This window comes from Alternaria metachromatica, assembly GCF_023757995.1.
Source record: "Alternaria metachromatica strain BMP 0045 chromosome Unknown scaffold_2, whole genome shotgun sequence".
Taxonomy (NCBI): Eukaryota; Fungi; Ascomycota; class Dothideomycetes; order Pleosporales; family Pleosporaceae; genus Alternaria; species Alternaria metachromatica.
In genome coordinates, this window is record NW_026055493.1 from 978,558 (window position 1) to 993,372 (window position 14,815).

Consider the following 14,815-nt stretch of genomic DNA (forward strand, 5'->3'; position numbering starts at 1 on the left):
TGCTCATCAAGCGATGGAATTTACTGACGTGCTGATCCTTGACCAAGTCTTTCGTTGTCTCGTCGATGTTGGGTAGAGTGCAGTTGGTAGTGTTGTTTGGTGTATGCGATGCAATCGCCTAATACCACGTGCAGGTGGGTCACGATGACGTCCCGATGCGGTTGACACAGCAGGCACCATCGGCCGTTTTGCTTCTTCATTTCTCGAAGCTACATCTACAGAAAGCTTTCTACCTCATTAGAGCAATGCTCAAGCTATGTACACCTGCTTTCCCTCAAACCATGTTTCCAAGACCTTGGCTTTGAGCAACTCTTCCCCCTTCCACTTCATCTCGACCACGCAAAAGTCTGCCATCTTGCCGACCTCCAAACTACCTACACGGTCGTCTGCAAAAGAGGAATATGCTGCGCCCTGGGTAACAGCTGCCACTGCTTGTGTCAACTCAAGGCGGAAGTTTTCATTGACAGGCGCGTCTCCAGCATCCGGCTGTCTCGCCGACTTGCGAGTGGTAGCGACGTACAAATTCGGCAACGGCGCGTAGGGTGCGGTAGGTGTGTCTGAGCCAATGGCAAGTGTCGCACCGTGATCCGAGAAGTCAGAGTACGCAAAGGCTCGCTTCACGCGTTCTGGGCCAAGAAGTTTCGGCCACGCACGGAGGATGGCAGGGTCTGAGTGAACTGGTTGAATGCTTGCTGTTATGCCGAGTTGACCAAGTCGCTTAGCGTCTTCCGGTGCGGTAAGTTCGAGATGCTCGATACGGTGCCTCTGGTCTTGCTTTCCATATTTTTCCAGCACATTGACTGCATTGTGAACAGCCTGATCACCTATTGCGTGCAATGCGCATTGGAGTCGGCCTTCAATCGCCTTCTTGACGACAGGATCGAGCATCTCCGGTGTCCAGATCGGGCCCTCAAAATGGCCGTTTGAGGTATAGGGTTCTGCTAGCGCTGCAGTACACGCATCGATCACTCCGTCACAGATGACTTTGATGCCAACGACCCTCAGATCAGGGCTAGTGTTCTTGTTGAACTCCTGGCTCAGCTGGATAGCTCGCTCAACTTGTCGCAGGCGATGTTCTTCGCCATCCCCAGGCATAATGCACCAGTGCGCAGCCACCCGCATTGGTAGTCCTTCGGTAGATCGCAGGGAAAGTATAGCTTCCCATGCACTCTCATCCATCGCCATGTCGATGCATCCTGTACAGCCAACGGCGTGATACGCTTTGATTGCAGTCCTCAAGGCCGCCATCTTCTCATCAAGTGGTGTGACCTTTGCAAGCCACGGCCAAACGATAAGTAATACGCAAGCTTCGCTAAGAAGCCCCGACGCGTTGCCATCCGAATCTCTTTCAATCGTTCCACCAGCTGGAGTCTCCATTTCTTGAACCCCCATCTCTTTCAACGCCGCGCTATTGCACCAGCATGAATGAATATCTTTGGAGTCTATGTAGATCGGTCTGGGATCTAGGTCGTCTAACATGCTCGCCTTGGCCTCCCCATTGGTCATCGAGTGCATCCAGCCTTTGCACATTATGCGCGGTTTATCTGGATTCGCTTTTGCGTACTTCAAGATGCGGGCGCGAATCTCCTCTAGATCCTTCGCGTGGTCCAGGTCCACTTTGTGCAATGATTGTCCAAGCATGAGGAAATGCATGTGAGAATCGATGAATCCAGGAAGTACATGTTTACCGCCAAGATCGCTCACTCTTGCACCAGCATTGCAGAGTTCTTGGACTTCGGAGTCCTCGGGGCCTCCGATGAAGCTGATCTTGCCATCTTGAACGGCTAACGTAGTATGGAATTGTGCTTCGGATTGCGCTGTGGCGCTGTTTAAGAAGCGACCGTTGGTGAAGACAGTGATGTTTTGAGATCGAGACATGACTGGGTGTTTGAGGCGGGAGGATTTGTGTTGCGGAATGAGGGGTACAGTATCAGATGGGCATGCATCTCAAGTCTTAGATCCGATGCATCGCCGTAGCTGCCCCCACTACTCAACGCCTTATCACCTCGCGCCCTACGCGCCTTACGTTCATCTTGACCCTCCCTCCCGATATCGCTTCGAGGTTCGAGAAGGAACAGGATCGTTGAGCGCAGCCATGGCGACTACCACAGCGCATGTGCCGGACCAGACGACATACGAGGAAGCCCGAAATGGCGCCGCCGCTTATCTGCAGTCGCGACTCTCGGCGAAAGACCGTATTGCCGACGAGAATTTCGAGATACCCATTATCGATCTGACCCCTTCATTCTCTGCTTCTCTTGAGGATCGCCGAGCGGTTGCTGCGCAAATTCGTCGAGCCTGTACCACCTCTGGGTTCTTCTACATTAGCAATCATCGCATACCAGGATCAGCCTGTGACGGCATCTTGCATCAGGCTGATCGCTTCATGCATGAACTGCCGCTGAGCAAGAAAGAGACTTTGCATCTGAAGAACAACAAATTTGGCTTAGGTTGGGAGCCGAGCGAGTATACATCCATCGCTGGTGATAAGGAGGAGAAGGAAGTCTTCAACTTCGCATACGAAGAGCGCCTAGACTTTTCTGGTGGCGATGGCAAATACAAGAATCTTGACGGGTCAACAGAGAAGAGCAACATGTGGCCTGATGAACAAGACCTGCCGGGCTTTTATGAAAACGTCCGTAAATACTATGGTGCTGTGAGTCAAATTCGCCAGAGGTGCTTATCACGTAGTAGGCAGACATGCTCACCGTTACTAGGTCCTTGATCTCGCCCGTCACTTGTTTCGCCTCTTTGCGCTCTCACTCGATCTCCCCGAAGATTACTTCGACTCCATGACGACGCACCCTGGGGGCATTGCACGACTTCTGTACTACCCGCCCCCCAAAACCCCTTTCATTAACAACCTTACGCCAACTCAAGAAGCGCAGATCGGCCTAGGTGCGCACTCAGATTACGAGTGCTTCACATTGCTGCTCGCATCGACCGTGCCCGGCCTTGAGATTCTGAAACCTTCTGGCGAATGGTATATCGCTCCACACATCCCCGGTACCCTCATCGTGAATGTTGCCGACTTCCTCATGCGCTGGACGAATGGATTGTATAAGAGCACGGTGCATCGCGTTGTAAACCGGACCGCGGAGGCAAGATACAGCGTGCCCTTCTTCTTTTCAGTCAACTATGACACGGTGATTGAGACGTTGCCGACGTGCCTGAAAGAGGGCGAGGAGAGTCCCTACAAGCCAATCCGAGCGGGAGAATACATTATGGAGAGGTTAAACGCGACGACGGCATATGGCGCAAGTTTCCAGCAGAAAGAGGAGTGATATTTGTAACGCGAAAACGACATTCAGTCTTGCGATTGTGAGCAAGAGTGTGGGATTGTAGGGAGGCAAAGGACCCGTGGACGCGACGCGTCGCGACATGCCGGCTAAATGACATCATTCGCGCTACTGTCGCAAGTTCCAGGGGCCCTCTCAACGCCTCGACGTGAACGTCTACATCAATAGCCTAGTATTCCCAACAATGTAGCGGCCTTAACCACTTGATGATTCACAAAATCCTGGACTGCTAATCTTCCATTAGCAGCATAGTTCAATTTGAGGCCCAGCTCAAGTTGGGAATCTAGTTTCGCTCGAGTTCGTCCGGAAATTGTCCATCTTCGCCGCCCGATTCGAGATGATAACACTAAGCAGTGTTTCAACGTTCGTCTGAACGCATCTTCGGAATCTTTCTACGAATCTTTCTATGAATTTGGAGTCTTGTAGGACAATACGCGGAGATGCTTCTTCAGGGTTTAGTTCGCGAGGCAGCCAACTCCCGAGCTCAATCCCGTGCAGAACCTTGCTCGACCTGCCATATTAACACCTAGATGAACACGGCTTACTACTATCAGGTTGGTAGTCTCTGCGTTGGTGTCTCTCGCGTTTTCGACGAATGAGATGCGTCACTTTCGTGCTGATGCGACCGAGCCATCTTGGTGCTCAGTGGCCGACGCGCACAACGTCAACGAGACAGATACAAAAACCACCAAAACAAGTTCCAGAGAGTTTCAAAACAGTTACCGACGTAAAGACGACTAAAGCAATTCCCTATGCCAGCTGCGAAGCGTAGAAAGACCGGCGGTGCGGAGATGAAGGCGAAGAACAAGACCACCGAGCGCAAGCCGCTCCCAGTGACCGTTCTTTCCGGATTTCTGGTAAGTAACAGTTGAGGGATGTGAAGATTGAGACTGACAATAGCAGGGTAGTGGAAAGACAACCTTGCTTCGGCATATCCTACAGTCACCGGACCATGGATTGCGCATCGCCGTCATTGTCAATGATATGGCATCGGTCAACGTCGACGCAAACCTCGTTAGCCGTGGCAACACCAAGAACAGTAACGGAGAGATACGTCTAAAGGAAAAGGTCGTGCAGATGGAGAATGGTGAGACAATGGCCTACCAAGTCCATTCAAGACGTACGCTGACTTCCGAATTAGGTTGCATCTGCTGCACATTGCGAAGCGACTTACTTGTTGAACTAGCACGCCTGGCGTGGTCCGAGAACGCATTTGACCATGTAATCATCGAGAGCTCCGGTATCAGTGAGCCACAACAAGTGGCGGAGACCTTCACGACCGAACTTACTGAGGCAATGATCGACGCCGAGGGATTGGAACCTGAGGAGAAGGAGGTCTTTGCTAAAGTGTAAGTCGAACCCAAGGCGGTGGTACAATACAGTAGCTTACAATTATTCACAGCGCGAAGATCGGTGGGCTGAAGAGCATTGCGACCGTCGATACTATGGTCACAGTGGTGGATGCGTTCCGGTTCTTTTCCGAGTTCGACACGGCCGAGTTCCTGCAAGACCGCTTCGGGCGCGATGAAGTTCCAGATGAAGACCAGCGAACCATATCCGATCTCTTCGCGGACCAGATCGAGTTTGCCAATGTTATCATCATCAACAAGATCGATAGAGCGGACAAGGCAACTCTGGGGCGCGTCCGAGCATACATCAAGTCACTAAACCCGAAGGCAAAGATCATTGAAGCCAGGTACTCCAAGGTAGACGTTCGCGAGATGCTCAATACGGGCGTGTTCAACTTCGGCGAGGCTGTCGCAAGCGTTGGATGGCTCCAGTCGTTGCATGAAATGACCGTCATGGACGTCTCGGGCAGAAAGCGTGTCGCACCCAAGCCGGAGACGCTCGAGTAAGTCACTCGGCACCGGAAGCTTCGCTCATGCTGACCTGGATTTAGATATGGCATCGGCTCTTTCGTATATCGCGCTCGCAGACCATTTGACCCAATGAAGCTGTACCGGCTTATCCAGGGCAAGTTCATCTTGCTGCAAGACGAGGCAGAAGACGTCGCCGATACCGAAGAGGACGAGGAAGAAGAAGAGGAGGACGGTGATGATGGCAACGACAACGCCATCGATGGTTCATCCGAATCTGGAAAAGCCAGCGCGTCCGAAGATGATTCCGACAAGGTCAGCGAGGACGATGAAGAAATTCCCCAGATGGATGACAAGGAGATTCTGGCCAACAAGAAGGCTTGCCCTTACTTCGGCGGCCTACACCGAAGCAAGGGTCTCTTCTGGCTCGCCACGCGTCCTAATCAGATGGGCTCGTGGAGTACTGCAGGCGCAATGCTGACACTCGGCTCTGAGATGCCGTGGTTCTGCTGCGTGTCCGAAGAAGACTGGGGCGCTGACGAAGACACGCTGAAGGCTATCAGGAACGACTTCGAGGGTGGTAAGTATCCCATTCACGAAGTACTTATGAGACATCCACTGACTTCGCATGCCAATATTCAGAGTGGGGCGACCGTAGACAAGAAATGGTAAGGAGTATCGCTATACGAACTGCACGTGAGACAAATACTGACTCTCTACACCGATCTTTAGGTATTCATCGGAGAGAAGCTTGACGTCGACGGGTTGACAAAGATGCTTGACGCTTGCCTTTTGACGAAAAAGGAGATGAAGAAGTGGGAGAAGGTCATGCATAACGATTCATTGGACGATGACGAGAAGGAAGAGACTCTGCAGGAAATGTGGGACGACGGCTACTGGGCCGAGTGGCCGCGGGCGCAGGATGAAGAGGAAAAGGACCATGGTCACGATCACTCTCATGACCACGGCCATCATCATCACGGCCATAGGCATTGATTAATGATATGGACGATGGTGGCGTCCAGTTGCGGAAAGCGCAAGAAGCGCTAGTCATGACGTCATCGCGCGACAGCCATCCGACCGATCGGAGGACCACATCAAGGGTCTCCTCCTAGCTTTTTTCCTACATGTAATTGCTATTCGAGCTTTTGTTCTACGATGAAACAATGTTCTCTGCACCCTATTAAGATCTGAGATCACTGGTCACGGTGATTACCCCGTCAATCTGTGTGCCGATACCACAGGCTATACCCGGGCGGTTGCTGGCCCCCGCAACGCCTACCTCACGCTGCTGTTGCGCTGATGAGTCGGTCTGCCCCAACGAATGTCCGCATTTCGGAAAAATTATATTGATCTCTTCGCTGTTCTTCAATCCCCCAATCGTTATGTCCCTAAAGTGCTTTCCGGAAGCGGTCGCGGAGCCTCCCTCCGCTTCGAGAACGGCAGTCCTCCCTCTCAATGCTTCTTGGACAAGAAGCATATCTTGTAAGGATGTCTTTTGTCGTCTGGTAATCTTCTTCAACACACCCTTCATCTATATTCACCATGTCGCTGCGTTCATTGCTAATCGGATTGGCACTGGCCGGCTCAGGCTTTTCGCTGGTGTCGCAAGATGGACACACAGGCCGCCTACCAGCTATGGGCTGGAGTACATGGAACGAGTACGAATGCGCAATCAACGAGACCGTCATCCTGGAAGTCGCTGAACTTCTCATCTCCCTTGGTTTGAAAGACCTCGGCTACAATTATGTGAACATAGATGATTGTTGGTCCGACAAATCTAACCAACGCGACAACGTCACAGGAAGGATCCGTCCTGACTATGCCAAGTTTCCGGGTGGCATCAAACATACAGCAGACGAGGTCCATAAGCTCGGGTTGAAAGTCGGCATCTACGGTGATGCTGGCGACACAACATGCGGTGGATACGCTGGCTCACTGGGACACGAGCAAATAGATGCAAAAACCTTCGCCGATTGGGGCATCGACTGTAAGCTGCATACTCTGTACACTCCTCTCCATTGCTCACCCTTAATAGACTTGAAGTACGACAACTGCGCCGTTGCTGATGAATGGGACGACGAGTACCGATGGTGGCCAGAGAATTGGCTAGGTGGTCCTCCCGCTGAAGATCAGAGCGCTGGCGGAGATGGTGAAGCTCGGCCGATCCCAGCGCCCGCGGGCTACGATTGGACGACCTCGAAGAGCTTCACGCGTTACAAGACCATGAGTGATGCCCTCCTCGCAACAAATCGTACGATTGAATACTCGCAATGTGCCTGGGGCCATGCCCACATCGAGCAGTGGGGTAACGCGACTGGCCATAGCTGGCGCATGTGGGGAGACATCTACCCAGAGTGGTACGACAAACATCAGTATTCTTGGGGCATCATGCCAATCCTCAACCATGCATCCTTCTTTAACAACGATACCGACTTCTGGGGTCATGGCGACTGGGACATGCTTGAAGTTGGCAATGGAAACCTCACCCTACAAGAGAGTCGATCTCACTTCGCCCTCTGGGCTGCTCTGAAGTCGCCTCTAATCATCGGGACCCCTCTTCACGGCATCGAGCCGGAAATCTTGGAGATTCTGAGCAACAAGGAGCTCATCGACTTCAATCAAGATCCAGTCTTTGGTGCTGCAGCCAAACCATACAAGTGGGGTATCAACGCCGACTGGACTTGGAACCAATCGCATCCCGCTGAGTATTGGAGTGGGCGGTCTTCCAAAGGTGTACATGTGTTTGCATTGAACACACTGAATGCGACCCAGACCAAGGCCATCGACTTCGCGGAGGTGCCTGAGTTGGATGCGGAGGCTGAATACACCGTGTTCGACTCATGGACTGGGAAAAATCAGGGGAACTTCAAAGGACGGTTTGAAGCAGTTGTTGATTCGCATGACACCGCGGTCGTCCGACTCGTTAAGACGAGCGATGCTGGCTACGGCGCGTCGCACTATCAGTTGTAAGGACAACGCGATGGTTTACGCGAATCCGACGCGTCATGGTTTTGTCGTGTTGTCGCGAGGTGTGGTTACAACTCGTGTCGCAATCTTCCGTCTTTCCTTCGCGAGGTGGAAGTATACACCGCCTCAAGAGGTACTTACATGTTGAGTCTTAAGGACGTGTAGGCTACAAAATGCGACACAGTTTTAGCCGCCTGATGTAGCTTCAGATACGCGTTACGTCACTCGCGACCAACTCGCGCTTCCCAAGCAACTGGGAAGCGTGCTCCATACCTGGACGTCGGACACACGTGCGGGGTAATGTACACCTCGTATTGCTACATGTCTTTGGTGCATCGAGACTACATCATGATGCATGTTTTATGTTCCGAGGCTAAATGCGACAGGGTGTTCTCCGGATCTTCTCCGGGCCAGAAAGTGTAGGCGAAGCTACTCGGCATGCGATACCATGCAAGACATCAGGCAATGGGTACAAGATCTGCAAAGCAAAAAGTGTGAACTGAGCGTGAAATGCGGGGATCGCGCGCTATACCCAGAACGAATTCCGCAGTGGACAGGCATATTATCGTCCATCAATGAGAAGCTACAACCACGCAGGGCTGAAGCGATGATCCCAGGTACATAGTCGTAGTGTTTTCCTGGTATCCTCAGCTCTCACAGACCATCAACAGGAGCTCAAGACTCACAGAATCAGGAACTAGTCCAGATGCTAACTCTAGCGACCTTGACAGTCGCTTCAGGGCTCGCTCCCTTGGTAGCAGCAAGCGATGCACGCCTTTGGTACACAGCGCCCGCCGATTCTGATGCCTGGACAGATGCACTTCCAATAGGAAATGGGCGCCTCGGTGCCATGGTGTTCGGAATACCCGTACAAGAGCGCATACAGCTCAACGAAGAGACCATCTGGTCTGGTGGCCCTCGAGATCGTGTGAACCAAAACGCGTCCCAGACACTTTCGGATGTAAGAGACTTGCTCGCACGAGATCATGCAGGCGATGCGGAAAAGCTGGCGAATTTGGGTATGATGGGCACGCCCCAAAGCGTTAGGAATTACCAACCGCTGGGAGAAATGGAAGTCTACTTTGATGGTACTAGCGACTACGACAATACGACTTACGAACGATGGCTTGATCTGGAAACCGCACTTACGGGCGTCAAGTTCAGTGTTAATGATACACTATACGAGCGCGAGATGTTCGTGTCAACCCCAGACGACGTACTTGTACATCATTTACAAGTCACGGGACCTGAGAAACTCTCATTCCAGATACGCGTACACAGACCACAGGACGGCTTGAACGAGGCGTCAGATCAGGACTGGAACGCGAACGAAGTTACGTACATGACTGGAGGAACTGGCGGTGATGATCCCATCATCTTCACATCCGCTTTGGCTGTCAATACCGATGGCAGCATGAAGACGCTTGGCGAATTCATCGTCGTCGACAATGCTACGGAAGCAACGGCTTACTTTGCGGCCTCCACTTCTTACAGAGCCAACGACACGCGCATGGCTGTGGACAGCACTATCCAGCGGGCTCGTCGATACACATATGCTGAACTTCGACAGCGCCACATCGAAGATTATGCACCATTGTACAATGCCAGCATCCTGGAATTCGCCGGATCCGACGCAAACGCTAGTAGCCTTCCAACAGACGCGCGCATCAACGCAACACGCGAGGGAGCTGTCGACCCAGGGCTAACCGCTCTAGGATACAACTATGGCCGCTACATGTTGATCGCATCGTCGCGCATTGGCAATTTGCCGTCCAATCTCCAAGGTATCTGGAACAAAGAGTTCATGCCGCAATGGGGCTCCAAGTATACCGTCAACATCAACCTCCAGATGAACTATTGGCCGGCGGAAGTCACTAGTCTGTCGAGCTTGCACACACCTTTGTTTGATCATCTGGATCTTATGCGCAAAGATGGCATGCATACCGCTCGTAGGATGTATAATGTGTCCGGATCCGGGTGGATGAGCCACCACAACACCGATCTTTGGGGCGATACTGCGCCTGTGGATCGCTATCTTCCGGCTACCTATTGGACATTGTCGTCTGGATGGCTTGTTACCCATATACTCGAGCATTACTGGTATACAGGTGACAAGGATTTCTTAGCCTCCAGGCTGGATATCGTCTCCGGTGCTATTGAGTTTTATTTGGATACGCTACAGCCATACAGCATCAATGGGACGGAATATCTCGTCACGAACCCTTCTGTGTCCCCAGAGAACAGTTATATCGCCGCAGATGGAAAGACGTACTATTTCGACATTGCGCCAACTTGCGATATCGAAATCCTCAACGAGCTCTTCACAAACTACCTCCGGGCGGTGTCCACTCTCAATAACGGCACCGTCGACTCATCGTTCCTGCAACGAGTCCGAGACACCCAAGCGAAACTTCCACCATATCGCTACTCAACGCGCTATCCGGGCACGCTGCAGGAGTGGATGCAGGACTACGAGCAAGCAGAACCAGGCCATCGCCACGTGAGCCACTTGTACGCACTCTATCCAGGCACGCAGATCTTCCCACCAGGTGCGCCAGGCTACGACGCCAAGCTCTTCAACGCCGCCGCGGCTACACTCGCAGATCGTCTCTCTCACAACGGCGCTGGGACGGGCTGGTCGCGTGCATGGACGATCAACTGGTATGCGCGGTTGCAGAACCAGACAGCGCTAGCTGAGAATGTTTATCAGTTCTTCAATACCAGTGTGTACAATAACCTGATGGATGTTAATGAGGGCGTGTTCCAGATCGATGGCAATCTGGGCTTCGTGAGTGGTGTGGCGGAAGCGCTACTTCAGTCGCATGTTGTTGACGAAGAGGGCGTACGGGAGGTATGGCTTCTACCCGTGTTACCCGAGCAATGGAGTTCGGGAAGTGTGTCTGGGCTCGTGGCTAGAGGTGGGTTCGTGTTCGATTTGGAGTGGGCCGATGGCAGGATTTGCAAGATGAAGATGATGAGTCGGGTTGGTGGGAATGTGGTAGTCAAGTATGATGCTGGGTCGGGAAACAGCACAGTAGCTGAACATGTTGTCACGGCTCGCGCTGGGGCGATTCAGGCAGTACCTGGTGGTAAGATGAGGTTGGATACGAAGGCGGACCAGATGGTGGACTTTGAGTTCACGTGGTAAGCTTCGTGCTCGTACGTGGTAGAATCTCCCAGCTAGCAACGATAGCATAGACGAATCAACTTTTCTTCTTAGGAACCTGTGCTTCAGTCTTAAGAAGTTAAATGATACACAATTTTCGATGGTGGATGAAGACGCGACAAAGTCCTTGCGGTCGACGAGGAGTGCGGACAGCAGTAGATGTGCGTAAAAAGCGCGATACACGTAGTTTCTAGGCTGATACTTGGGCTTGGTTCCGAGAATCACAAGTGATGTCGTAATCTGCTGGCGGTTGCAGCCAACACGCGCTGAAAGATGAAGAAGGTTTGTAAGGTCCTCGAGGGGTGCGCTAGGCCAAAGACAGGTGTAAAATGGAAAGCGCGCGGGCCTAGCGCGAAATCGCGAGGAAAGCGCGTCTGGTCCTTGTCCCCCTAGCGACAGCGTGTGTTTGCCCCTCTACAACCACCATTACGACTGACGAGACGCACGATACACATAATGGCGGACAGACAGACTCCTTTCTCAATCAGCCTCTTCGGGAGCCAAGCCGGCGATGGGCCCGGGAATGCAGCTGCGCCCTCGCGCGTGCACCAAGCGCTTGTCGACTTTATTATGGACTTTACCCTCGACAACATCTTCGTCTACAGGTATGACAGGCAGTCGCACGTGCCATATGCAGCGGTCTAACTATTTGCAGAGATCAAATCCGCGAGAACGTTCTCTTGAAGCAATACTACTGCGACATTGACGTCGCGCATCTGATCAGCTACAGCCCAGAGCTTGCGCATGATCTCAGACAGAACCCAGCAGAGATTATACCCCTCGTACGTTGCACACTCTGAAATCGCATGCGCATGCTGATGGCTCCCAGTTCGAGTCGGCATTGAAGACGTGCACACAGCGCATCGTCTACCCCTCACAAAAGAACATCCAGCTCCCAGAACACCAGCTGCTCCTCCACTCGAACGCTTCAGAACTCTCCATCCGCGACCTGACCGCGACCAACGTCTCGCAACTCGTCCGCATACCCGGTATCATTATCGGCGCATCTACGCTCTCGTCCAAATCCACCGCGCTCGCCATACGATGCAGGAATTGCCAGCACGAAGAGATCCTTCCCGTATCGGGTGGCTTCTCCGGTGTTTCTCTTCCGAGGACATGTGGCAGGAAGAAGGGAGAGGGCGAGCAGGGAGAGCAATGCCCGCTGGACCCTTACTATGTCATGCACGAGCGCTGCCAGTTCATCGACCAGCAGGTGCTCAAGCTGCAGGAAGCGCCTGATCAGGTTCCGGTCGGTGAACTACCACGACACATCATGATTTCCGCAGACCGCTATTTGGCGAATCGCGTTGTTCCGGGTACACGGTGTTCAGTGATGGGTGTCTTCTCTATCTACCAGCAGAAGGGCTCGAGGCGTGCAGGCAATGCCGCGGTAGCCATTCGCAACCCATACATACGCGCTGTCGGCATACACGCTGAGGTGGATCACGGTAGCAAAGGAAATGCCGTCTTCACCGAGGAGGAGGAACAAGAATTCTTGGAGATGAGCAGGAGGCCCGACATCTACGAAGTCTTCGCGCGTTGCATCGCACCCTCTATCTACGGGAACCAGGACATCAAGAAGGCTATCGCTTGCTTACTGATGGGTGGCGCAAAGAAGATCCTGCCGGACGGGATGAAGCTACGTGGAGACATCAATGTGCTCCTCTTGGGTGACCCCGGTACCGCCAAATCTCAACTCTTGAAGTTCGTCGAGAAAGTGTCACCGATCGCCATTTACACCTCCGGAAAGGGATCTTCAGCAGCCGGTTTGACGGCCTCCGTACAGCGCGACCACAACACACGAGAGTTCTACCTCGAAGGTGGTGCCATGGTACTGGCCGATGGTGGCGTAGTATGTATTGACGAGTTCGACAAGATGCGCGACGAAGACCGAGTAGCCATCCACGAAGCCATGGAGCAACAAACCATTTCCATCGCCAAGGCAGGTATTACCACAATTCTCAACTCGCGAACATCTGTACTAGCGGCCGCCAACCCCATCTTCGGTCGTTACGATGACATGAAGACACCCGGCGAGAACATCGACTTCCAGACTACCATCTTGTCGCGTTTCGACATGATCTTCATTGTACGCGATGAACATGACCGCGGCCGTGACGAGCGCATAGCAAAGCACGTTATGGGTATCGCAATGGGAGGTCGAGGAGTCGAGGAGACCGTACAGGCGGAGATTCCAATCGAGAAGATGAAGCGCTATATCACATACTGTCGGCAAAAGTGCGCTCCGCGTCTTTCGCCTGAGGCTGCGGAGAAGCTGTCCAGTCACTTCGTCAGCATCAGGCGGCAAGTGCACGCTTCGGAGATCAACGCAAACCAAAGATCCAGTATCCCGATCACTGTCCGTCAACTAGAAGCCATTATTCGTATCACCGAGTCGCTGGCCAAGTTATCGCTGTCGCCTATCGCTGACGAGTCGCACGTCGATGAGGCAATTCGTCTCTTCCTCGCGTCTACGATGGACGCGGTGAATCAGGGCGAGGGCCAGAGCTCAAAGGAGCTCATGGACGAGGTCAACAAAGTCGAAGAGGAACTCCGAAGACGTATGCCTATCGGCTGGCAAGTCAATCTGTCGACGCTCAAGCGTGAGATGGTCGATGGAAAGGGTTACTCGGAGCAAGCACTCGCTCGCGCACTTCATGTTATGAACGCCCGCGAGACGATCAGATGGAGACATGGTGGTAGTGTAGTGTTCAGAGCAAGCGCATGAGCCATGCGCTGGAATTGAATGGGCATAACGGCGTCTAGCGTTGATGGTGTTTGCATATGCGCTGCGGGGGTTTTGATCGTGGATTTTGGGCAGGCAGCCACGCCGATGCTGTTTCGTCATGAGATACACTGGAATGTTCACGATGGAGAGCTGTATCGCGGCGTCTTTTTAGCAATGTAATGTTGGGTTTACTCCCCATAAGAAATGTTCTTTCTCGCTCCCTGCTCTGATCGATGTTGTCAGTGTTGTACACGCTCTTATGCCGGTGTGCAACGGCCATCCTGTACAGCGAAAGGCCGCAGATACCGCGATTGCCGTCCGTACTTTTCCAAATCCTGCCTGTTCTCTCTCTCGGCCTGAACAGCCGGCGGAGATCAGCTCCGCGCCATTGCACAGCCCGCCGTCGGTCACTGATCGAAACTCGCGCACATTCTGCCTAGGCAGCCCAGCGCATCGCCCCACCCAGATACACCGAGACCTCTTCTCCTCGTCACGGGACCCGTCCTCCACAGTGGCCAATGACAATGCTCTGGCTCATAGGATGATGATACGATCGATGCTTTCATACCCCGGTCCGGTCACTCAAGAACCAGGGTCCCGTAGGGCTGCAGCGGGCGCTAGCGGGATCTAAGATTTCGAGGTGAATGCTACTAGGGTTATCAGTCCTCCACCAACTAGGATCAAATCTAGCGCCGCATCTTTAATCATTGCAAAGTGAGTATTGATGCCTTGCGGGTATGCTACTGGGGAAAGAGATGTTCTCGTAGGACGATGTCTTCGGTACTGTGGGCGTGGCTAGTGCGGCTCTGAAAGCTCGGACTGAATTGTGTGGTGC

General features: G+C 52.9%; 6 protein-coding genes across 6 annotated transcripts; 5 read left to right on the top strand and 1 right to left on the bottom strand.

The window, feature by feature from the left end:
- Positions 1–249: 249 nt before the first annotated feature.
- On the bottom strand, positions 250–1,878 carry J4E83_001144 (uncharacterized protein; the record flags this gene model as incomplete). The annotated part of the gene is made up of 1 exon (XM_049328101.1): positions 250–1,878. One exon carries the CDS (start codon positions 1,876–1,878, stop codon positions 250–252), a length of 1,629 nt encoding a protein of 542 aa, XP_049192619.1.
- A 217-nt stretch (positions 1,879–2,095) lies between these two features.
- Positions 2,096–3,284, top strand: J4E83_001145 (uncharacterized protein; the record flags this gene model as incomplete). The annotated part of the gene is made up of 2 exons (XM_049328102.1): positions 2,096–2,656; positions 2,718–3,284. 2 exons carry the CDS (start codon positions 2,096–2,098, stop codon positions 3,282–3,284), a joined length of 1,128 nt encoding a protein of 375 aa, XP_049192620.1.
- A 767-nt stretch (positions 3,285–4,051) lies between these two features.
- Positions 4,052–6,112, top strand: J4E83_001146 (uncharacterized protein; the record flags this gene model as incomplete). The annotated part of the gene is made up of 6 exons (XM_049328103.1): positions 4,052–4,156; positions 4,203–4,386; positions 4,486–4,648; positions 4,702–5,151; positions 5,200–5,716; positions 5,849–6,112. The coding sequence occupies 6 exons, from the start codon at positions 4,052–4,054 to the stop codon at positions 6,110–6,112; spliced, it is 1,683 nt and encodes a 560-aa protein (XP_049192621.1).
- Positions 6,113–6,661: 549 nt separating this feature from the next.
- Positions 6,662–8,089, top strand: J4E83_001147 (uncharacterized protein; the record flags this gene model as incomplete). The annotated part of the gene is made up of 1 exon (XM_049328104.1): positions 6,662–8,089. One exon carries the CDS (start codon positions 6,662–6,664, stop codon positions 8,087–8,089), a length of 1,428 nt encoding a protein of 475 aa, XP_049192622.1.
- An 847-nt stretch (positions 8,090–8,936) lies between these two features.
- J4E83_001148 (uncharacterized protein) lies at positions 8,937–11,234 on the top strand (the record flags this gene model as incomplete). The annotated part of the gene is made up of 1 exon (XM_049328105.1): positions 8,937–11,234. The coding sequence occupies one exon, from the start codon at positions 8,937–8,939 to the stop codon at positions 11,232–11,234; it is 2,298 nt and encodes a 765-aa protein (XP_049192623.1).
- A 474-nt stretch (positions 11,235–11,708) lies between these two features.
- Positions 11,709–13,980, top strand: MCM5 (minichromosome maintenance protein 5; the record flags this gene model as incomplete). Its single annotated transcript, XM_049328106.1, has 3 exons — positions 11,709–11,857; positions 11,908–12,034; positions 12,082–13,980. 3 exons carry the CDS (start codon positions 11,709–11,711, stop codon positions 13,978–13,980), a joined length of 2,175 nt encoding a protein of 724 aa, XP_049192624.1.
- Between the last annotated feature and the right edge of the window lie 835 nt (positions 13,981–14,815).